General features: G+C 32.3%; 1 protein-coding gene across 1 annotated transcript in view; it reads right to left on the reverse strand.

Moving 5' to 3' along the window:
- Positions 1-25,706, reverse strand: part of LRP1B (LDL receptor related protein 1B) — a 1,778,947-nt gene that overhangs the window by 188,753 nt on the left and 1,564,488 nt on the right. The window contains exons 58-60 of the mRNA XM_057745031.1: positions 24,609-24,731; positions 23,024-23,205; positions 15,237-15,436 (exon numbers count right to left, since the gene is read on the reverse strand). Coding sequence (XP_057601014.1) covers positions 15,237-15,436; positions 23,024-23,205; positions 24,609-24,731 — 505 coding nt within the window. The remainder of the gene's footprint in view (positions 1-15,236; positions 15,437-23,023; positions 23,206-24,608; positions 24,732-25,706) is intronic.

A 25,706-nucleotide genomic window follows, 5' to 3' on the forward strand; every position in this document is an offset into this window, starting at 1 on the left:
TAGATTGGTTCAACCACTGGGAAGAAAATGAATGCAATCCTGCTCACAAGTAATGGCTGCTTCATCAGAAACAAATAACATCCAACATTTAAAAACTATATATATCTCTCTCTCTCCAACCAGTTTTTTCTAACTTATATCCTCCTTAAATCTACAGGTCATTGTACTGCTTTCTCCCACTTTTAAATGGATTAAATTATATATCCAGGATGAAATGTCTATCTACCTGGAGATAGAGTGACTATAAGACTACTATTAACCATTTTAGTCACTGAGATTTTACGAGTATTTTTACTTGCAAAATAAGCTGAGATAGGGAGGGAGAAATATAAATGTGACAAATAACAATGTATCATGTAGATTTAACAATCATAAAACTGTCTTGTTGCAGATTAAAATTGATTTATAATTATACATTCATTAGAGGATTGGGTTTAAATGCAGACAGTAGATTGAGCTTCACAAATGTAAATTTTTCATTCAAGAGATTCCAGGGTCCTATCTGGTATATAAGATGTAATACATTTGTTTGGTGGTTTGGAGCTAAATAATTTTTTAAAAGGGTCATCAACTTTTTTTAAAAAAGCAATAAATAAAGAAAATGGAAATTCCCTAATTTGCACAAACATTCCAATATATTTCTCTATATAAATTTTTAGATCCACTTTTAGAAACCCTGCAAAATGTTCATTAATGGAAAAAGGTACTGTAATTCAGGTAATATGTACTTTTTACAGATTAGATTATAATGACAGAATTGGTGTTTGGCATATTCTTCATTCAGCAGTAACTGAAAACGATCAAAATTTAAAGTATATTTCACTTTTTCTGGGGAGGTTTACAGCCTTATTTTTAATATGCTGGGTAAGTTTATATTGCTAACTAGAAATAGAAATTTTAAATCTACCACTTTTTTATTTTTACTCAGATGGGCCAAATGTGATCAGAGAACTCACTATGCCTCAGACAATATATAAATAAAAGAAATAAAATAAGACTCCTTCAAATAGGTGACACTTTAAGCCATTGGCTATACCATAAATAATGTAGTGTCTAGCCAGAAATATTATGCATATGAAGTATGTAAAAAAATCAAGAAATATCCAGATGTGCATACTTTTGATGCATATACTCAAACTGAATTATCCATGTATCTCCCAGACATGGAGCCCATTGCCACAATGGTAAGTAGAATTGAATACAGAAAGATGAAAAGTAGGACATTTTACCAGAATGAATCATGTCTGAGTTATTTATGCAAACTGTGCTCACTCTTCCCCTTTGGCCATACAAATTCATTCCAGAAAGATAAACAAATGTGGCAAAATGTTAACAATTGGGTGACTCTTGGTGATAGGTGATCATTACAACAATCTTTCAACATATGTGTATGTTTGAAACTTTTCAAAATAAAATAAAAATTTGCAGAAAAAATTGAGAGTCTCAGAAACATTCAACTCAGATTTCCTTAGATGCCAAGGAAGTAATTACATCATTAAACAGGGATTCAAAAATTAATCATCACTTTAAAATAATCTCAGTCCAGGAGAGATTCAATTAACTTCTATACAAAAAGTGAAGTTATTGTAAGAACCTGCCCATTAGCAACTCAAAAGTAACATAGTCTAACTACTCAGTAACTAGAGCTGACATTTATTCAGCCCATGGGTACCAGAAAGTAGGCCCTTGGTTCTCAGTGTGTGGGGGAGGCAACTCTGGTCCCAGAAGGAAGAATTATCAGGCCCAAGTATCAATAGTTCTGAGACTGAGAAACCCATAGTAAGATATCAACTTTGTACACCTATTTCATTTAATACTCAAAACAACTCTATTATGAAATGGTTGACCTCACTTTAAGATAAGAAAGCTAAGATTTGGAAAACTTAAATAATTTGACCAGAGAGGACAGAAAAAAATAGTAAATGAAGATCCAATTTCAATCTAAATTGGATGTGCTGGTTGGATCTTTGCCCCTTTACCTACTAGCCTTTAAGAAAGCCATCCTAGTAAGGTAAAGTGTGGTTATGGACTGAATTGCGTTCCCTCAAAATTCATATGCTGACACCCTAGACCCCAATACAGCTGTATTTAAAGATAGGACCTTGAAAGAAGTAAGTAAGTTTAAAGTAAGGTCCTAAGAGTGGGACCTTAATCCAATATAACTGGTGTCCTTATAAAAAGAGAGAGACAGCAGGGGTGTGCACATACAGAGAAATGGCCAGGTGAAGGCACAGTAAGACAGCTATCTACAAGCCAAAGGAAGAGGCCTTAGGAGAAACCAAACCTGCTCACATCTTGAGCTGGAGACTTCCAGCCTCCAGAACTATGAGAAAATACATTTCTGTTGTTTAATCCTCCAAGTCTGTGGTAGCAAACAAATACAAGCATATAAAACAATGGGACTAATTTCATAAGCTCCATGTGAAAATCATTTTATTTAATTACTTGAAAGCAATTACATTGTATATGATTTTCAGACAAGTATAGGGCAAGTTTGCTACCTCTAAGTTTGTAGTGATTGCCCATCAGAAACTCTCTGCTATTGGATAATCAATATAAATGTATGGAGATCAGAAAGATGAACTCATTACAGAAGAAGAATGGAACATAGCTGAATGTACGAGGGTGAGTCAAAAGTTATCTGCACACTGGCTATAGAATTTATAGAAGTTTTAATATAACTGGAGTGTGGATAATTTTTGACTCACCCTTGTACAAAGCATGTAGAAAAGTCACTTGCTCAGTGATCATCTCTTTGATTCAATTCCTTGTTTGATATTGACAAAGAAGAACAGGACTATCACCAGTAGCTTTATAAACCCAATTCAGGCTCGTTCATTTGGTAAACATGCTTATTTCCCAAACAGCAAGTATCAAACACAACCACCAGAGTATCCCTTCTAGAGAAAATAAACGAAGTAAAAACACCAACTATGTTAACAAAACGAAATCTAGTCTTATACATCTATAACACTATAGTGGCTCCAACAAGCTACCAAGAGATAGTGATGTGTTCCCTACTACCACAACCAATGCCAATAAAAATCAATAAAACAAAAGAGAGCAAAACAAACACAAATCTTTACATATTGCATTTTCCAGGGTTTGGCTCATAACTTGGCAGTATGCCTCATTTCCTCCTTAGGACCTACAATGTCTTCATAAGAGTTATTTGACTATCTGCCTAAGTTTCTGTGAAAAAAAAATTGCTATACATTAACTGATAAATGATGAGTATAAATGAATGAATGCTGTCTTTGTTTTTCCATCACACAAAGAGTTTAACCTACATTGGGAGTAAATGAAATGTTCTGAGCCAAAGCATTATATATTTTGGTATGAGAAACATTCCCAATTCAGAGTGAGAAAAATGAAATTGTTTCTTTTTGGTTGTATATCTATTTATTTACTTATTTTTACCCTATAGATATGTGTGTATATGTATATATGTACATATATATGTGTGTGTATATACACATGCATGTGTGTATTAGGTATGTGTGCATATATAACATGTCTGTAATATATATGCATAATATATATATTTATGCATTATATATACATATATATAATACAAAGCAACAAAAAGATGTTTTGCAATGTAATTTGGCAGTTAGAGGAGCTGACAAAATAAACAAAATATATATAAAATATAAACACGAAATGTGATGGTATGAGAGGAACATTTAACAAACAAATACTAAGATACCATTGAGTTTATGGAAAAAGTAGTCAATGTTTTCTCAAAATGATAATGTTTATCATTTTAAGAGAAAAATAATATGGCCCCCGGTCATACATAAGACTGCCTTTGTTCAATCAAAAGAAAAATGCAAAGAATAAATGTAGGGAAGCTTTCATTTTACAGGTATTCAGTAGACACACAAAAAAAGACAGAAAAAACAGAACTGTTGTGTGGGCTGTAGTTTAACAGGTACTTATTATATATTTAAAACCTATTTCAAAGCTGCTTTCTGTAGTTAGGCCTCTATTCTGTATAACAGCATTATTTATTGTACTCTTTCCAGCATTCCACTCAAGCACTAGGCTCCTAATTTTTATTTCATAGACTGTATGTACCAGAAGAAAGGAGTTGATATTTGGCAAAAAGATAAATCAAAGAAATACTCCTTTGTGGAGTTTTTTCCCTTTTAGTCAAGTTGGATGCTATCCTGGTAAGGTTCCTGATGATTAAGATAAATAGAAAAAGTAGAAATCTAGAATATGCTTTCAGCTTCACTGCTGCCTCACAGTTAGAGATGCTCTATTACAATACTCTTGATTATTCATTTTATGGGGGTATTATTTATCATGCTAAACAAGTATATTCCTGGATAATACGAATTTAACTTTATATTTCAGACTAAACTAGTTTAAATATTTAAGAACAAAATGCATCAATAACACAGTACTCATCTTTTGTTGAGTTAAAATCTCATAGTTGGTGTTTTGGGTAAGATATCACATTGGGATAGTTGTAGATTCAACATAACTTTGCCCAGTGGGTTAGTACTTAGAAATCTTTCTACTAATGCTCTATTATTTTTCTTATTTTTCCCCCAAGATTTACTTCAAGAATGTAAATGTTATTTTAAAATATTATACAGAGCAATTTTTAATTTTGTTATTTAAAAATTTTTATATTTTCAAAAGAAGAACAAAATTCATAGACTGCAACCACCAAATTTGATAGTTATTTTTATGAAGGAATGAAGATTACAGAGTAACTTGAATATTGACTTTTCTTTTCTTAAAGTTATAAAGAATTTATGTATTGTTTGGAACACCTGAAAGATCCAATAAAGTCAACCCAACCTTCAATCTACAGCTGACAGTTTGGAAACTTAATCTCCTAAAACTTTAAAGTTAATAAACATATCAAATAAAGTAATGAATTCTATCATCTTTTGATTTTTAACGTATTTTAAGAATCTCCCATTTTTCTTATTCTTGGTGCCATTGCCCCAAGTAAAGGCTCACATCCCTCATACCTGAAATATTACAAAATTAATCTAACTTTTCTCATTGTTTTTAAACTCTTCCAATCTTTTTTGTATCAGCCAAGCTTTCTGTAGTAAACAGAGAACACATTTTTAAATCATAATTGAAAAGAATTTAATTGAAAGAAGTCAGTCTTATGTACAAGTGGTTATATTATTTTTCTCTTAATTATTTACAGAGGTGTGGCTAAGGAACCAATGATAGATTAAGTTCTTTCCTAGATCTGATACCAGTAGCTGGTGAAAGCTGTAGCTAAAAGGAAGAAGAGCCACCTACCAAAAGCAGAGGACCATTGGTGGAGGAACTCAGCCCCTGCATAACCACTGTAATTGGGCATTGAGGGAAAGCAGAAAAATAAATATTCTGATTTCTTTCTTCCTCCACTATCCAATCTCCTGCCACTGCTTCCCACGGTTTAAATACAATTTGAGGCTGGAAGATAAAAGAGCCGGGGTGATGCCGTCCACAGAAGTCAGCCTTCTAGTATATGTTGAATGACAAAGAGGCAAAGATAGGATAACTAGAACTCCCTTCGGTAAATATTTCCAATATTTTTTCCATCTTCACATCCCTCTTCCCTGATCAAAAACCACCAATGACAGCTGTTCCCTTGGCAGTACTGTACAAACTATTTAGCCTAACTGAAACATCTATCTTCAGGAGAGAAGATGAGGATCCTCACTAATCCCCTATTCTGAGAGAACTTGACACAATTTTCCCTGACATCTTTCTAGCAGTCTAATGTACAATAAGGTACGTAGAGGCCAGGGCATGAAATAAAGACATAGAACATGCAAACCAAAAAAGAAGAAATAAAACAAAGAAAAACAATTAGCATTCAAAAAATGAGATGAGATTAATCAAAGGCTACAAAGGGAGTGTAGGCTGGTAAATAGATGATAAAATTAGATGATGGAAGAAAGTGGTTTAACATGTCAAAGAAAGTGGAAAATTCATGACAGTGGTGAGTGTGTGGGTGAATAACAGTTTAGTTTTTGAAGAGTAATGGAGAAGAGTGGGTGGAGGAGAAAATGGCCACAGTATACTAATTCCCAGATAATGACTGCTGAGTCAACAGCTTTAGTTACAAATGCCCCATCAAAAAGAGTATGCTTTATATAACCTTAGGGCCAAGAACATTTGTTCTTTGTCAGTATTTATGCTTCCCCTGAAGTGTTACTGTTTGCAGAAGTTTTTTTTTTTTAATAATTATTTCCTCAGAAACATCTACCTCAGATGTTTCTCAGAACATTATAAAATGTTCCATTTAACATTTGCCTCCATGAACATTTTTTTCCTGCCTACTCTAACACAACCCTGCTTAATGGAAACAGTACTACAAATAAAACTTAAGGCAAATGGATCTAAAATCCATTGTTCAAGATTGATAAAAGCATTAACAAATGGCAGAACCACTAAGAATAGTCAACATTACCAAATATTATGATAAAATGTTCAAAATTTATTTTTTCCAATAAAAAATATGATCTTTCAAAAAGTTTAGCCATTACTGAGACCTTGAAGAGGAGGAAAAATTCAGCACATGTCATAGTGCATAACAGATATGAGCTGATACTACTTGGGAATCTATTATGTGAGGCTGCCTTTTGAATACTGACACTGATCAAATGTCCAAACAAAAGTTACATGTCCTTCCTTAATGAGGTAGTTTGCATTGGGGCACTTCCATGTAAAACTTTTTGAAATAAATGTAATGTATAATGGTAAAATATAGAAACTATTTAGAGCTCTTCTTTAAATTAAAGCCATTATTAAAAGGCAGAAGGCATCCTCTGCCTTTTCTGGTATTCTTTGCCTTCTTTTGTCTCTCTTGTCATCTTAAATCATATGCACTCTCTACATGGATTAGGAATATTGAGTTTCATATAATTTAATCCCTTCCCCTCCTTCACTTATATATCTTTAAATTATTCATAATATGAGGTCATCTATGGCCACTTTAATATGTAATATCTAAAAAGAGTATTTCTGTTGATGAATGTGAGGATTTATAAGTATACAATGTAAATTATCATTCATTTATTTTGCAAACTAGACTGTGCCTATAAATATCTTCTCTGGATGAGGACATTGCTCTCCCATCTCTGAAGTAAACAAAGCAATGCTGCTTTATGCGCTTGGTAAAGATATATTCCAGTTGCTTTGAAACTCTCTGAACTTTTCTATTGGTTATTCAAACTTCATAGATACTTGGAAATGTATTTTCCGAGCTGACCATCAGCACTGAATATAAGTTATGACATTCCACATACGTATGCATTAAGAATGTGTTTGTCAGAGAGTCTTAATGAAAGCTGAAGACTTTGAAAAGCACTTTGCCTTTGGGACAGATATCAAGTAGAGCCATTTACGTGAATTTAGTATTCGGTCTTCCCACATGCCTACAATTATAAATATGCTTCTAGAATAAAAACAGAGAAGAGTGTAACATATTACAAGCATTTTCAAATGTGTTCTAGTAGCCCTAGGAATAAGTAGAGGTAAGTGAGTGAATTGACAGAATAGTCCTTCTCTGCCCCACTTCCAACCTCAGTCACTTCCTTTAAGAAATGTTAGAAAATCATTGATTGATTAGAAGTCCTATTTTATGGATAAGAGCTTTGAACTACAGTGTGACAAAGCAACTTGCCTAAATTAGAGAGTAACCTAACCAAACCTAAACCTACTAATCCCCAGTGCCGCACCATGTCGTATTTGGGATGGATAACACTGTTGAAAATGGCTGAAACCGCAAATTAGGGTAATACTTAAAGTTATACTTTAAAAACTATATGGAACATACGTGACATTTGCAAAATAATAATCTATTTAAACATATACACAATTTAATGTGACGTTCTATTCAAGGGACAAAAGTAAAAGTCATGATTGACACTGAAATTCTAAGACTTTTTAGAAATGGCAGTTAATTTCAATTTATTTTACTGGTTCAGGAACATTTCTATAGTAACTGAATTGTATTTTGCTTCTTTCCATTAACTTTTATTGTATTGTAAACAGCAGCACATCAACACCATTGGCATAAAATAGCCTGTGAAGTTGACTGTTTGTAATGGACTGTGAATGATAGGGAATTTTTTTTCAAAAGTACTAAACTGAAATATCTTACCAAGAAAGAAACGCTCTAGAATATTGTAAAATTGGATGGTGGTGTTTATTAGATTCTCTCCCTTACTTTCGCTGGGCTTCAGTGGATATTCGTATTTTCTAAAGACCTAAATGCAACAGCTACTGAGTTTCAGGATATATGACCACAAATATTCCTTTGTATTTTTCAGTGCATTTTTTTCCCTCAGAACAAAACCCTTTAAATATATTTGTGCTATTTCACTGGTAGCACGCTGAGATCTGGATTCTTTCCCGACATTGATTAGATGATCACTGCATGGGTTATGATTTAGTTTTTTAAATCCAAACACAGAACTGCCCCCTCACAACACAAACTAGATTCCCAGAGGAATAAACAAACGAGTTGGACTAAAATACTGACTCTTCAATATGAGAATCTTCAGGTCTAGGAGTACAAAAACAAATGAAGAGCCACAGTCAACATAATGGCATGAAATTTCAAACAAATTCTCCACAAAATAAAAGACAATTCAGTGATAAGCTGTAGTTTGGAATCATACCCAACGATTACTCTTCTGAGAAATTAGCAGTTACGAGTGTATGTTTTTCCAGTATGCGGGATAAAGTATGTACATGGCCAACTGATATAACACAAGGTTAAATCATTCAGTGACTCAAAGAAGAATATTCTGAAAAAAAATTACTAGTACAAATAAATTTTAAAACTCAAGGTCAAACAATGTTTTTCTTAGTTCACTCTTTTATTACTGTTTACACAGTATTTTCCATCTTTTTGTCAAGAAACTACCTCTCTATCTCAAGTTCAATGGCAACTTACCAAAAAAGTGAGGTAAATTAAATCTGAATTTATGTGCTTTGATACAAGCAGTCAGAATGAAATTGTGATCTAAATATAATTTTCTAGTATTTAATTTTCTTTTCATTAAATGGAAAACAGAATCTCTAAGTTAAGGAATATATACAGAGTTAGGGCTGAAATTTTTCTCAGAAGATATTTGTAACCTATTTTACAGACATTTCATTCATAGAAGTCTATACTTTCAGGACATATAAAATTAATGATAAAAGATCTTTGCTGTGTTCAAATTTCAGAAAGTCTGTGACATAAATTTTCAAATAAGATTTAGAAGTTTTCCCACAGGCAGGAGATGAAGTTAGTTTGGAAAGAGCAAACAGTAGTATCAAAATGTGCCACTAAAGCAAAGTGTAACACATGATTGTAAGCAACATGATTGTTCTCTTTACCTCTCCAAATAAACAAACACACACAAAAAAAACGGGATTTTGATATATATGCTTTCATTTACAGTAATCATGTTCTAACGGCTTAAGCTTTTGTTTGTTTATTTCTCATATATTTTGCAATTTATTTATGTCTACTATTTACATCAATCCAAAAAAATTCAAGTATGGACACACCTTTATTTGTATAAGAGTGTGTTTATGCTGTAACTATTGCTATCAGAAACTATAAAAAGCAGACAACAAATCTTCAGTCAGTCATCTTTTGGAAAACAAAGGGGGCCTCATGGAGAATGGAACAGGGTGTGGAACTAGTTAGATCTGGGTTCAAATTCCGATTACAAGCTATTTGATTTTGGACAAATTATTTAATCTCTTTAAACCTATTTCCTTGCTGCAAAATGGCTTTAATTACACATCATAGTGTTCATTGATGGAATGACTAAAAAACATGTACTGCATCAAGCAGTTTCTTGAACACAGAAGGCTACTAATAAACCTGTGTGTTTATAAGGGGATAGTTCCAGTTCTTGGAACCCCAGTAGTAAGCTAAGAAAATTTCCACTGAAAGTCAATAATAATAATAATAATAAATAATACATGCAAAACATCTAATACAATGTCATGCTCAAGAACATAGGTTTTCTCCTCTCTTATTGATTTGATAAGTTCACAAGTATTCAACTTTTAAAGATGTTAATAACTTTTGCAGTAATAATCAGGGAATACTGAGGATTGGATAGGCAATTTGAGATTTTAATTAGGAAATACATCTGGTTATTACAGATTTTCAACCCCTTTCAAGCTTAAATGGAAGACTAACCTGAAATTAAAACTTTGGGATTTGGCAAAAATTCTAAAGTGATGCACCCAACTGAAGGTTTAGAATTTTAGTGCTAGAATTCCCTTTGATGCCATTTTTTCCAATACCCTTATTTCTCGGCATGAGGCAACTGAGACCCAGTGAAGCTACACACACATTTCAGAGTGAAAAAGGTTTCTAGCCAGTGGATCCCACCCCAACCCACTCTCATCCTTAGGTTCCCCAAGCTTCTTTTAAGATGCTAAGGGTTTTCTTTCTTCAGTCTGAGAAGATCCTTTTACTCAAAGATTTGTGCTCCAGCAAAGGTTTAGAACTTCTTATCCAACATCAAAGCCTAAAATTCTCTGAGGAGGATTGTGGTTTGGGAGTGGTAAGAAATCAATCCCAAAAATATAGACCTACAAGTAGAATATTATTATTTAGAATCACTATGTTTAGAACATATTTAGAATCATTCTGTTTTTGTATAAAGACAGATTTAAACTTAAAAGCTGAGCATTTCATTCTGGAGAACACTCTGAAATTGCCAAATTTCTCATTGAACATATTTTATATCTCAAGGGACAGTAGGAAAAGAGAGATTCTCTCATTTGCAATCTTTCTTCTAGGTAAATTATCAGGTGTTCTGAAAGGCTTTTTAGGGAAATTTACCATAAAGAATGCTTAACCATATCCTTAGAATTTCTTTGATGTTGACTCTTTTGTTAAATAAACGTACCTCTCATCAAGACAGAGCTTTTCAAGAAGGATCTCTGCTATGTTTAGTTTGGTACTTTTTATTTCTTTAAAAAATGTACAAATATATGTGAAATTAATGTTATCCAAACTGTGAGTTATTTCCACCTGGCTAAGTAGATAATACTATAAATCATTCACTTAATATTTGCAACCCAACCACCAATATTTCTGCTATTTTAAGTTTACAGATATATCTTCTTTATTCTGCTAAGTAACAACTGAATGTAACACTTTATCCCCATTCCCACAGCTATAATCACTTCAACTACTTTCTCCTAAAATATTTTAACAGCCTCGAAATTGGTTGCCCTTCCAGGGTCTTTCATTTTCCATGCTGTTGTCAAATCTAATAATAGCACTTTATCAACTAAATGCCATCAATGGCTCCCTATGACCTAAAGGATAAATTCCAAATTGCTTAGCATACAAGGCCTGTCACAGTCTGGCCCCAATTTGCCCCTGTTCATCTAGGGTCGTTATCTTCCTTTTCCATGACTTCCAGTTTACAAATTATGTAAACCCCTTGCTGTTTCAAGGTTCTATTATATCTTTGCACATGCTGTTCCCTCTGTGTGATGAATACTTCCTACATTTTCCCATATGGAGGGCTTGTCCTACATCTCTTAGATTTTTTTAAAGATCCCATCACTTCACCAAAGGTTTCCCTACTCCTGCCTGCATTTTGGCAATGTTGTGCATATACCTCTAACTCCAACCTAATTTATGTCTTCACCTGCATATCAGGTGCCCCCCCCCCCCCCACACACACACTACACTAAACTGTACATGATATAAGACAGGGACTTATACATCTTTGTAATCCCAGGGCCTCACATAATGCATGGCACAGAAACAGACATCAGTAAATGTTTGTTGAATGAATGAATGAATGAATGAGTGGGCAGATCTAAAAAAAAAAATCAGAGAAATTCAAAAAATGAACAATGCAAATCTTATTTAAAATAAACTATCTCACTCAGTTACCCAGTAGTATGCATACTAGTCTATGGTATTACTATATTATATTGTATTATATAATTATATAATTATTGGAGTAAAAACCAGTAGAATAATATACACAGGCATTAGGGAAATATTCACGTGACTAAGATTGCATCTAAATGTTCCCAAGATAGCAAATTGACTAACTGTCTCCCTCTCTCTCTCTCTCTTTAAATTTTACAATATAGTGTTTGGACTTGGTAGGAAGGTGGGTTGGGGTAGAAGAAGTAGCAGAGAAAGATGGATGTAAATTCTCAAGCAAATTGCAAGTCACATGTACCTTGGAGGTTACCTGATCTATTGTTTAGGGAACAGAATCCAGAACTTTTAGAAGTCCTCAGTCTGGACAAATAATAATAAAACAATGCTTCATTTATGGAAATGCTGTATGGTTTAACCCAGAACATGTTTGGGGGAAAAAACCTTCTAAACTGTAAAGTGTGACTCGTGGTTTAGTTTTTCACCACTATTAAACTTTGACTTATTAAAAAAAACATAATTCTGAAATGTTCATGCACCCTTTATACTCTCAAATTACTTTGTCATGACCGGCATATCTCAGTCTTTCAATGAGCTCTGGCTCTAGTTTTAATAAAAAGAATAAATGAGATTAATAATACTAGTCTGGTTGAGAGAGAAGAGAGGTCAGTGGCCAAATACAAAAGTTATTAATGCTATAAATATGCAACTAGAAAACCACGGTATTTTTTATGTCTTTATGGGTAAAATGCAAGGAGTAAAAAAATCCTATTCCTCTTTACAAACATGGCAAATGAATGGCTCTTTTTTCATTGGCTGTGAAATTGGCATAATTCAGGCGGTCTACAATTAGTAGCTCATTAGTAACTACCAGGTAATCATTGGCTTGCATTCAGATATTGGCAGATGCCTAATAAGACACAATGAACTTTTCATTAGTCTTTCTAAGAAAGCCTTCAGGAGAAAATATTTCTGAAGGTAGCAACTCTTTCACTTTCCTTTTCTCCGTCCTTGAGCTTCAAGATATTTTCAAAATCAAATTTTTAAATGTTAATAACATCACACCTGAATATCTTTCAGCCAAATATTTTACTCTTTCATTAATTTAGTTTCACTTCTCCTTGCTGTCTATGTCCATCTACCCAAAGTTATCACCAGTACTATGATTAAAAGACACTTCATTTATTTGCATTTAATTTTGTATTGTTTTCAAAGCATTAATCATCCACATATCTGATATAATTTTAAAATAATGGGGAGAGGATGGGATCAATAGTTTCTAATATTGTTAAAAATGTAGACATTTTTAACTACAATTTTTGTTATTCAAACAAAAGTCTCAAACAAAAACAGGTAAATCTTTGATGCTAGAATATATTTTAAATATTCACCTATCTAACCAAAAATTGTTTAAATTTTATTGTTCAGTGAAATTTTAGCACAAAGTAATACATTCACAACAACTTAGCACTTTATTTACGTGCTAAAAATGGTTATGTGGGGAGAATGCTGATTGCTACAATAAAACTCAATTATATCATCTATGAAAGTTGTAGAACATTTCATTATTGATTCTTCAGAGGCAATATAACTGCTGAATGCTAAGTGTAATTTTGATTTGTCAACATTACTTTTGCTGTAATTAAAACCCTAAAGTGATCTTTAAATAACTCTTCATTCCAATTGCATCCTGATGAGTTTCTTTATGTCTATAATTGGAATGCCAACACCTAAATAAGCGACTCATCCAACTACACTTGTCATATTTCAATGTTCCCACCATTAAAAAAGCACCTCTAAAATCTTTCTGTCAGCATTTTTAGTTAAAAAGACATATTTGTTTAAACTACAACTGAGAGAAACTTGGGCAGAATTATGGAGTGAAGTGACTTCGATGATGTATACCCCCTTTATTATTTATTTTTTAATTTATTTTTATTAAGGTATAAATGATTTATAATATCATATTAATTTCAGGTGTACAGCATAGTGATTCAAAATTCTAATAGATTATACTCCATTTAAAGTTGTTATAAAACACTGGCTATATACCCTGTGCTGTAAAAATGTATCCTTGTAGCTGTTTTATTTTATACATAGGAGTTTGTACCCCTCAATCCCCTAATTCCACTTGCCCCTTCCCATTGCTAGTTTTTAATTTTTTAAAACTCAGTGGCTTCATTCTTCTCTGCACTGGCATACATTTGCAGGGCCTCACCTGACAGGATTAAATTATCAATAATCCTCTCTTCCTTGCCATTTCACCTCTTTCCTTCTTCCAGGGGTTTTCATCTAAGCTTACTGCCAGAGAAGAAAGCAATCCCTTAAGCTAAGCCATACAGCTGTATAGGCTTTATTTGGGATCTCTCAGTGAAACTTGTACCTTACAAGACATTTGAAGATGAAAACATCTAATAAAAAAGGTGCCATTAGGTCACTAAAGATTAATAAAAATTTGTTCCTCTTCTTCATTCTGGGAAAAATCTAATCTTTAAAAAGCCACCTGCAACTAAAATATTTTGAGTGTTCATTTGAATTATTTGTAGTTTCTGTTATATTCATGTCATCTTCATCTGGGTCCCATTCTTTTTTATTAGGTCCTTCTCCTTTGCTCTTAATTCCCTCATCCTCAGCTATTTTTTCCTCTAAGACTTTTGCCCATCCCTAATTCTAGCATTACCTCCCTTGTATCAAATTGCTTCCTTCATTTGTTTTATATTTAGAGTCTTTTTTATAACTACTCAGTTACAAAAAAATAGAAAAATAAAGTATCTGCAGAATTTTATATTTGTTCATAGTCAAATAATTTCCTAAACATTACTCTAATTTGAAAGCTGTTTTTCATGTTAGTTTTTGATGTTGTTGATTAGATTACAATAAACTTAATCATGTATGTATTGATAGTCTAATTGGTAACTTTTAAATGATATTATTTCACTGTCTTTAAAGAATTTTACTTTCACTTAGTATTTAAAAAAAGAAACCTACCTTATTGCCATAATAGCCTTATTTTTACAAGCAAATATTTTTCTGTTTCAATTCAAATGGGATTTATGTATATATTTACTTATAAAAATATCATCCATTTACTATAAAAAACAAAAGTACAATTAGAGAAAACACTGACAATGTCAAAGTGATTTTTATGCATGATTATAGGAGTTCTGAATAACTATATCTAATTCTTATTTACCAATGTTGTCACAAAGGAATATAATAATGTAATCAAATTAAGAAATATATTTGATGAAAGTATATAAAATAAATATATATATATATTTTCTAAAGGAGTATCTTATGCACTGATGAAGTACCAAATCATTTGTGCTAATGGACCAACCTTTGTGTCTGTGAGATCCATCCATGTTGCTAAATTCAATGTGATTTTCATCAGCCCAGTAGAGTCTATGGTTGACATAATCTATTGTTAGTGCCATAGGTCTAGAAATCTTGGTTTCTATGACAACACTCTGATTGGTTCCATCCATTCCAACACGGCCAATGTGAGGATACTCACAGCAGTCAATCCAATACAAATACCTAGAAAAGAAAATTAATAGCCATCTTGTTTACAGACACTCAGGGAGTAAAACATCATACGGTATTTATCTTATTTGCTCAGCTATTCCCAAATTAATTCTTGTATCTCTCTAAATTGTAGCTTGTAAGAAGTACTTCAGTGAAAACTTTTCTCATGATTTTATTAAACATGTAGCACACTTTGAAATATCCATATAATTTTAAACATATGTTTCCTTTAGTATATTACTATATGTATATAATATTTCTGCAAGTGTTAACAAATAACAGATGCCCAAAACTAAAGATGTAAACCTTCAAAATGCACCTATAATGTTAGAAGGGTAAAACTATCTAGATATATTTTTTCTTTTGCATTTTACCTATGAAAAATTCAAAATGAATTATGGAAGAGTACATTATATTTTCTTGAATGTTCATTGTTCCGTGTGGTAGCCAACTAGCCAATTGTGACTCTTTAAATGTAAATTAATTAAAATCATATAAAATTAAGTGAATTCCAAAAGTGAAAAAAATTTCCTCCATTAAATGCTGTCAAGAAAGTGTTGCAAATTATAGGAAGTGAATAATAATGTTTTTGAGGTCATTAAGTAAATTATGAATTTCAAATGGTCCGACCTCCATGTAATAGCAAATAATTTTTGTTTGTATTCAGAACTTTTTATTTGGCTAATCTTATCACCATCTTGAACCAAGATACCACGAAGAAGAGAAGGAGCATATTTCATGGAGTCCAACATCTGTTACATCACTCTCAAGTTCACTAAGAGTTTGAGGCCGGAAATGCTCTCTCTGACATTTAAATTTTTCATTATTAGACACAAGCTTCTCCAATTTACTTCCCACTACTGAAATGTGCAAACTGAGCTCTAGTTGGAGTATTTACAGTCCTACATTTTCACTTCTGTGCTTTTATCATATCATTTGCCCTGATCCTGCCTCTTCAATTATATAGATATTATGATTCAGACATAATTCATATTGTCCCCTCTGTTCTCCACAAATTCTTCTCTGATTTGTGTCAGTTCACATTTTTCAAGGTAGGTTACAAGACTATATATTTGAGAAATGGTTTGTTAAGCAAAGTAAGCATCATCTTGTTGATTATAGGGCTTAGAGCTTTTAATATGTTACATGACATAATGATTCTCCAAGAGGGAGCTAAAATACCCTTTTTTATCACATAGTTTTGGGTAACAACATTTACTTTCCTAGAGCTGTTAACAGGAAATGCACTTTAGGAAACTGTGGTTTAGCCCCTTCTGGTCTACAGAATTTCTTTATCACATGTATAATTGAACAACACTTATATTATGCACATAGGAACCCACAAAGTGGTAATGATAGGTTCTCAGGCTTCAGAATCAGAGAACCTAACTCGATAAATCAGTTGGTGGCACATCTCTGATAAATCCCAAAGCCATGCTTAAGTGGACTGAGAAACATATCTTGAAATAATGATTCACTGAAGCCATAATATGTATCAGAAATTGCTTAGTACTTGGAACCCAGAAGTAAACAGATACAATTTTTTGCCATCAAAGATCTCTCAGTAAATACAATAGAGGTGAATGTAAAACAAATGAAAAAATTAAAGCATATTATTATAAAACCACTTTACCATGGAGACACAAAAGAAGGAATAACGATTTTACCTAGGTGGAAAAACGCAAGAAAAATCTTGTTCTCACTAGTCATGCTTTAAACATAAATCTTATCTTCATAACCACCTTGTTAATTCCTTGATAAAGATGATCTTTTATCTCTTTCAAAATTTAGAATAAAGTATAACTTAATCAAAGATTCTAATGCTGCAACAGGCTTTCATTTCACTGATAAACTGAGACCATAAAATGCTATGAGCTTTGTCCCAGTCTGTTACGATAGTGATACAGTTGGAACAAGGACTCAGGTCTCTAGATTTATAGACTAGCTTTTTTAAAATGTATTTTTTATATCTATGATAAAATTCATATTTCATTAATGATGTTGTCTAGCTTTTTTTTTTCTAAGCAACATTATGTAGAGTCTTAAAAGCAAAAAGGCCTAAAAACAGATTACTTGGGTTCAAATTCCAGGGCCATCCATGTGAACTGGGCACTTTAGCTTCCCTGAGCCTGGATTTACTCACATGTTCAAGAGGAATAATAATAGTTTCTCCCCACAGAGTCACGGTGAGGATTAAAAGAGAGAACACAGGGAACAAACTTGGAATATTGATGAACAGGTAGTAAGTATTCAGCAAATATTAGCTATTATCATTTTACTTGCACTACAAATGCAATGTATGCATTCATATTGGTTTAGTGACAACCACCTAATAAGTTACCTATTGCATCTGGATTGTATGTGTGTTATTACATGATTTGCCTGGATTTTATCATTTGTGTTATTACCTGATTTGCCTATTTAAGTACTCATCAATTAGAAAATATTATGAAAATGTCTTACTATATTGAAGGAAAGCATAATTTAACTGTACTCAGCACAAGCACAGACTGTACTGTGTATCTCTCCTTATGGGTAGCTAATTTATGACAGCTAAATTTCATTTCCTTTTCCATACTTAAGCTTCATTACTATACATTTAAGTTTCTCAATAAGGCTGTACTAGACATTCTGGTCCTTTTAACATCTAAAATGCAACCTGCTAAATATTATCCAAGTACAAACTTTGTTATAAATAATTAAAGCTGAAAAATGAAAATTTCAGTGAAAATGTCAAAATGAGAGTTTTAAATTTCACACATATAATATGTAATATTTACCTAAGATCACATATGAAAAATCTCAGCTCCAAATAATATCTATTTTGTAAGTTATAACCAAGAGTAAACATATAAAAGAATGTCTTCTTGTAACCATAACAACAGGCTTCTGTGATTCCTGAGGATATCTTTTATAGTTGAATCTGATACATTATATTTCTTTAAAACAAATTAAAATAGAAGTCTGCTCTCAGTCTTCACTTTTTTTTTCTGAATTCAGGGAACATACTTAGAGAAATTTCTTCCAGTTGGAATTATTTCTGATTTTGAATTATAAAATTAATTTTTATGTTCATTCCTGTGTGTTTTTGCCTAAATATGGGATTATAGGCTTAAAAACTGGTAGGAAAAAGGTGGTGTTTTTTTTTTAGTGACTGTTTAGCTTAATGAAATATTTCTGTTTTTCCCCACAGCAATAAAATCTGAGTTTTCATTCCTCATATGCCTTTCATTTCCTCACAACAAAAGTTCCCTTATGACTCTTCTCTTTGAAACACGTAGGTTATTTCCATACCAATATATTGGTTTCTGCATAGATGCAGGTGCAATGCCCCTGTAATTACAATCCTACGTTTTGTGTATATCCAGTAGCCTATTAATTATTACCTTCAACATTGAATGTAACAGTTTCTACATTATGCACAAACAATAATTAAGCCATGGCCTTTCTACTAAAGGAATTCACTTTCTAGATGGAGAGAGAAACATTCACACCAATAATAGTCACATAATGTTACGTGTTCAATATGTGGTGGCTACTGAGGCACAACTGGAGACTGTTTCACAGAGCAAATGATATTTTTTGCTGTTGTTGAAAAAAATAGGACGTTATTCCAACTGAAGAAAAAGCAGAAGGGCATTCTAGAAAGTAAGAATAGCGTAAGCCAAGATGTAGAGGCATAAAATGTGTCTTTTCCAAATGTATTTGCATTTCCAACATCCATACTGGCAATAGTAGATAGAGATTCTGAGTATATAAAGTCGTCCTTTAATATACTCTCATTAAAGTTATTTCAAAGTCAAAATAGAATCTAGTATTATTTTCTAATGATATTGCTAATAGACTTTTAGAGAAGGAAAATAAATAAAAATATGTTTTAAAAATAAGGCATGCTTGTAATGATTAGGCAGTTTTCTTTATTTCCCCAAAAAACTATAGTAACTTAAAATTTTGTAAAAAAGAAATTGTTAAAATGAAAAAAAAAAAAGCATTTTTTTCCTTAACGCCTTGTTTGGATGGCTCTTAGAAAACCTAAGATAAACTCACGACCTAAGATAATTTTGTTACTGGAAACACTAATGTGATGAAATAGAGAAAAGAGCTAACCAAAGTTTGGAAACTGGATTAAATCCCCAGTTTAATATCATATTACCTAAATGATCCTGAGAAAGTCACTTAGCCACTTTGAGGCTGAATGTTCTTATTTGTACTAAAAGTATAATAAAAATAATCATATCTTTTTTAGAGACTCTGAGTAAACAGTACAAGCACCTAAAGTAACAAAATACAGAGATAGTTTTCTAATTCATAAAATGCTATAGACGTGGTAGTGATCATCAGTGCCATTATTATTATTATTACTATTATTATTATTATTATTATATGGGACGCCCAATCCCAATAGGTCATTTCCCTTTCTTATATCTGCCCCTTTTCCTCTGGTTCCTCATATTCTGAGGAAAGCATTCTTCTACTTACCTGTTTGCCCAAGCCATAAGCTTTGTAAGGTTTGTTTTGCTGTTGTTGTTGTAATGTATTATGTTTTGATTTATTCCTAGTGCTTTTCTACTCTGTAAAGTGAACCGGTATCAAAGTTCCACAATTACATACACTTAATTTGTTCCCTCCATATGAGTTATTTTCAATTCCTTGAATATACCTTGCTCTCTTATTTGTCTTTGCTTTACCATAAAGCTTCTTCTTTTTGCCTGAAATGCCTTCTGCTCGGAAATGTACCACATAACCCAGCTAATTCTTATTTCACCAGCTTTGTCCAGGAAGATTTCACTGACCCCAGCTGAGGTAGAAACATTTTATATTTCTAATGTATGAGTTATTGCATTGTATGATAATTATTTGCTCATCTGCCTACTCACTGGACTGTGAAATACTTGGAGACACCTAAAACAGTGCCACGTATATACTAGGGAAATATGAGTTGAATAAATGAATGAGCAGATGAATTTATTTTCTGTTAGCCAGTCATATACATTTACTTTAATATCTGTCACAATGGTTTTTTGTTATGCTGAAGTGACATCTTAAAGATACAATTATGCTCAACACAGTTTTAACGTTGTATTTTCTATTCTACTTTAAAATGCATCTATATCTATATCTCTTCTGTATAAATCTCAACTTTTATAATTATTAAGTGTAAATGATATTAATTATCCAAAATTTGATTCACTTAGTACACTGATTCTCGATCAATGACAGAATAATTGGGATACTTGGATCTCAGCTGAACTTCAATGTAATAATCAGGAAGATGATCTGTCTACTTGTATCTTCTTTACCATTCTTACTAATCAGCATATCCAAATTGGTGCTGTGACAACTGGCATACTACCAACATAAGAAAGGACCCCCAAGCTACCTTCTAAATTTTAGTCGTTTTATTACATTAGACAGCCCAATGATCTTTATCTTCCCTTAAACAATCCTTGCCCTATTCCTTACTAAATACTGGGACAGAAATCACCTTCTCAAGGAAATAGGGGTCAGCAGTATTGGCATATTCAAAGCATATGCAAATCACAATGGCAATCTGACATAGCAAGGTTCAATTGCATTTTTATTAAGTAATCTTAAAATTTAAGCTGCCATTTTTGAAGCAAGCTTGCACAATATTTTAGACAGCTATGGCATTTTCACCCTGAAGCTCATCTCATAACAGCTAAAATCCAAGTTGCCCTATTGTCTCACTCTGGGGAACTAGGAAAACAGCATGAACGAAAAGAGGTCATTAAATTTTATCTGTTAGAATCTGTTTATCTGCTATGTGGCTTTAATTGTTTCATAAAAAGATCTAAATTTTATGTTTCTTGGGTTATAATCTGGTATTCCATATCATAACCCAAATAGTATTTAAAAATGAAATCAAAGGAGTCTTTCATAATATCTACAATAATTTAGTACTTCACTGTTTTAATTGACACTTTTGGTGGATGGGTTTATATTGATGATAACTTAAGACTGCTGCCATTTTATGGATAATAACTGTAACATGGGAGAAATAAAAATTAAAGCTAGATTCAGCTGTGTTCACTACGCTAGGATACAGGTTTTGCTTTATAACTGGGAAATCCCACAATACTGTTATTATTAACAGGTAATGTTTCTTTCATTTGGAAAATGAAGCATTTTGAAAATTATGAGAGGAGAAGCTAAGACAGCCATACTGATTTTGAAGAAAAGGACAATGGACACACTAAAATAAATATCCTCTGAAAAAATACCAAAGGACTCAAATATTAATATTCTTATGAATGAATGATGACGATAGTCACATTTAGTATATTTGGTCATTATTTCTTGAAATATCTACAGAAACAGACTCTCTTGTGACTCTGTTTCAGTTAAAATAGAATTGACACTCCTCTGTTGCTATGGTAAAAAAAAGTACTTTAAAAGGTAACAAAATAGTTACATGATTCTATAGCGAAAAGTCAAAACTTGTACCATTACCTTGGAAACAGAGTGGTATTTACAGTGTAAGTCGTCTCCTATTAAGTACTGCTTTTACCCAAATTAACATTTAAAATTAAACTGCATGCATACTATCATATGATCACTTTGCCAATTATAAAATGAGATAAAAAAACAGATACAATATATCAGCAAGAAACAAAATCTAATCATTGCATATGGTATGATAAAAGCAGTAATTTGGCGAAACACTTTATGGGAAGTTAATTTAGACAGCAGAAAATTTAGAGCACTAGAGTGAGTGTAATACTCGTTGCTGTAAATGTGTCCTATTTTTAAAAAGCAAATGTTCTCTACATTTGTTACTTTAACAAATATGTTCAATAGGTTGAACCTCAACAAAGATCATTTTGGAGTATGTAATCACTCAAATTATAGTGTAAAAAAATGAAAAAGAAAAACATGCCTTCTCTACCTACCAAAACAACATAATTGAAAGTGAATGAAAATGGTCATAATCTATAGAACTTTAGCAAACAGGTCTGACACCTAAATGCGTGTTCATTCCTCTTCTGAGATCTCCTGCCAGATGTCCTTGATCCTTATGATGACTTGTTCTTCACTCTCACAGAGAAGCGCAGGTGAAAACCAACTCTAACATAAATCTTTCCCACTGTTCCCACTATGCTTTTCCCTCTGAATGCATAGATAATGCACCCTGTTATTCATTATTTATGGATACTACATAAGTCCCCTGCTCTAAAGTGGTTCAGGAATTACATCTCTATTCATGACTACTGCAAATACTGCAAATACTGCAAAACATGATCCAAGAGTTTGTGCTTTGCCTGTCTTTCCTCCAAGATTTAAAGGCATTAAAATCGGATAAGTCTGTATGTTTTATTCATTTCAACAATACATTTATTGATTAGTTAGAAAAAGAGTTGTGTTTAAAACCTTAAAAAAAATACTTGCTCTAAAATGCCATCATTTTAATTTTTTTCTTTCACTATGATAGTCAAATTTCTATTTTTGATTTCTCAATAAAATTTTCTACATTTTTATGCTTTTCATTGGTTCCCATGTTAAAACCTACAGACCAGGATTCACGATATTGAACATAATCCACACTCTTAATCTTTAAGATTTTCAATGTTTGTTACAAACCCAGCACGAGGATCTAAAGACAGGTCCCTGGGAAACTTCAGCCTTTTGCTAACAAGTATAGTAGGGTATAAGCCATTGAGTTTGGATACTTCAATGATCCTTTTTTCCGTGTCAGACCAATAGAGGTTTTTTCCAATCCAATCGACAGCAAGTGCATTGGGGACGGCTGTGTTATGCACTACCTAACAAAATAAGAATTTAAAAAGTTAACAGTGTAAATGCCTAGAGTAAGAACTAAGCAATTGCTTCTTGATTTTTTCAAAGATACAGATTTGTATTTAAATATTTGAAATGGAATGTAGATAAGCACAAAACACAGAACAATTTACCTAATAAAACTATTTATTTGTTTATGAGAAATGACCCAATGTGTAATCAGGCCCCTAGAAATTCCAAAGGTTGAAGAAACACCAAAATAAAAAGCTGTTGGATGGCTCCACAGTCATCACATTTTTATTACAGTTCACGTCTCCTCTCAAAATTTTGGGCAAAAATTCTATCCCAGGCAGAGACACACACACACAAGCACACAAAAAAATTATTGATATTGTTTATTAATAACAGATTCTGGGAGAGATACCACTAGCATTCACCACTCCCCCAACTGTTCTTGCCCTATTTAAATTATCTACTACTAGGAGAGAAAAAAAGTACAAGAAAGAACATACATTAAGTACTTAACCTAACTAAAGGGAAGTAAAAATGTACTCATTCAACTGCTGAGCTCAATTGCAACCTATGTCAATATAAATATAATAATGATATAGGCTCTGTGTGCACAAATATACCACGTATAAAATAACCAATAACAGTTATTCTGAATTCCCTGTACCCAACCTACTGATTGTTTTGACATTTTATATACATACATTTCAAGATTTCATTAATATTTTGGTTGCTTCCACCAAAGCTTTCTATACAATATTATAGATAGCTACAAATAAAGTTAAAGTGATTGATGATTTCCATCTACTTGAATTTTAACTTCTTTATAATATATTTTACTACATATATACAGTGCAAATAATTTAATTTTAAAACTCAAGTTAGCATAGAAATGGTGCTAATTAGTTCATATCTAGAATGTGACATATGTTTAGTTATGATGCTGTCTACTCAGAACATTCGTGATTTTACACAAATGCATTCAACTATTTCTGTCTATAGCAAGTTAATTTCAATACTGCTGGAATTTCAATCTACAATGTAATAATTTTTTCAACTACAAATTCTCAGATGCAACATTTTCTTTTATATAAATCAACACAATTGAATCTCAGGCACTAATCATTCAAGCCTGAAGCATCCATCACATTTTCCAGGGTTGTGAATAAGGTTTCAAATTTTATTTATCCAATTTGATTTTTATCTTATTGCAAGTAGTAGTGTTATAATGAAACATAAAGATAAAAACCTTCTATTTAATATTTAAAGTATATATTAACTTAACGCTGTGCAAACATGAAATTCAAACCAACGTAATACATTCTATGAGTTGTATCATTACCATCAAGTAATATTTTCTATTCAATTCATCCACACCAATAAAATACTGAATAATCCCATCATTATAATATCTAGTTACCTTAATATCACTTCCATTTAAACACATTCTATTTATGCGACTGCCATTGGGTCGACTAGAATCAATCCAATAGATAAATTCTTCTCTGTAATCAAAGTCTATACCAATAACATTGTTTAATCCCTAAAAATAAAAAAGAATATGTTTGAATAATAGTTAATAGAAATTGTTTTAAAATGTTATAGGAATTCATAAGATCAGTATCTCCCTTTGAATCTAAATAGTTACAGTTTCACAATAAATAGTATTTGTGACCAATTCTTTTTAAAAGCATCATATATTTATATTTTCTCTATACCATACACTTAAGATGTTATGTAATTTATTTGACAATATTTTCCAAGTAGGAAAAAATTTGGAATGTTTATAGGTAATGGTTTAAGTAAATAGCCAGTAATGTGGCAAAAAAATGTTTTTAGAGAGATAAAGGAAAAGATTCTCACTTCAGGTTAATATTAAATATAAATTTGATGCCATATGAGAATACATCTAAATTGGAAAGGTAGATGATCCCCAATAATTTAAGTTGAGCTCTAGACAGACACCTGATGAAGTCAGAAAAGAAGGTTTAAAATTTTACTTTCCCCAAAAGCTTCTGTCTTGACAACATAACATTCTCTTTTTCTCTCATGCTTCAAGTAGCCCATTAGGCAGGCAATACAGTGAGTGCCATGTTAGCATTTAAAAGTAAAAGCCTATATGGCTTTTATTATGTTGAGGTAATTTCCTTCTATGCCCATTTTCTGGAGAGCTTTTATCATAAATGGATGTTGAACACTGTCAAAAGCTTTTTCTGCATCTATTGAAATGATCATATGGTTTTTATCCTTCAATTTGTTGATATGATGTATCACATTGATTGATTTGCGTATATTGAAGAATCCTTGCATCCCAGGGATAAACCCCACTTGATCATGGTGTATAATTTTTTTAATGTGCTGTTGGAGTCTGTTAGCTAGTATATTGTTGAGGATTTCTGCATCTATATTCATCAGTGATATTTGTCTGTAGTTTTCTTTTTTTGTGACATCTTTGCCTGGTTTTGGTATCAGGGTGATGGTAGCCTCGTAGAATGAGTTTGGGAGTGTTCCTCCTTCT

Source organism: Hippopotamus amphibius, chromosome 8, assembly GCF_030028045.1.
Source record: "Hippopotamus amphibius kiboko isolate mHipAmp2 chromosome 8, mHipAmp2.hap2, whole genome shotgun sequence".
Taxonomy (NCBI): domain Eukaryota; kingdom Metazoa; phylum Chordata; class Mammalia; order Artiodactyla; family Hippopotamidae; genus Hippopotamus; species Hippopotamus amphibius.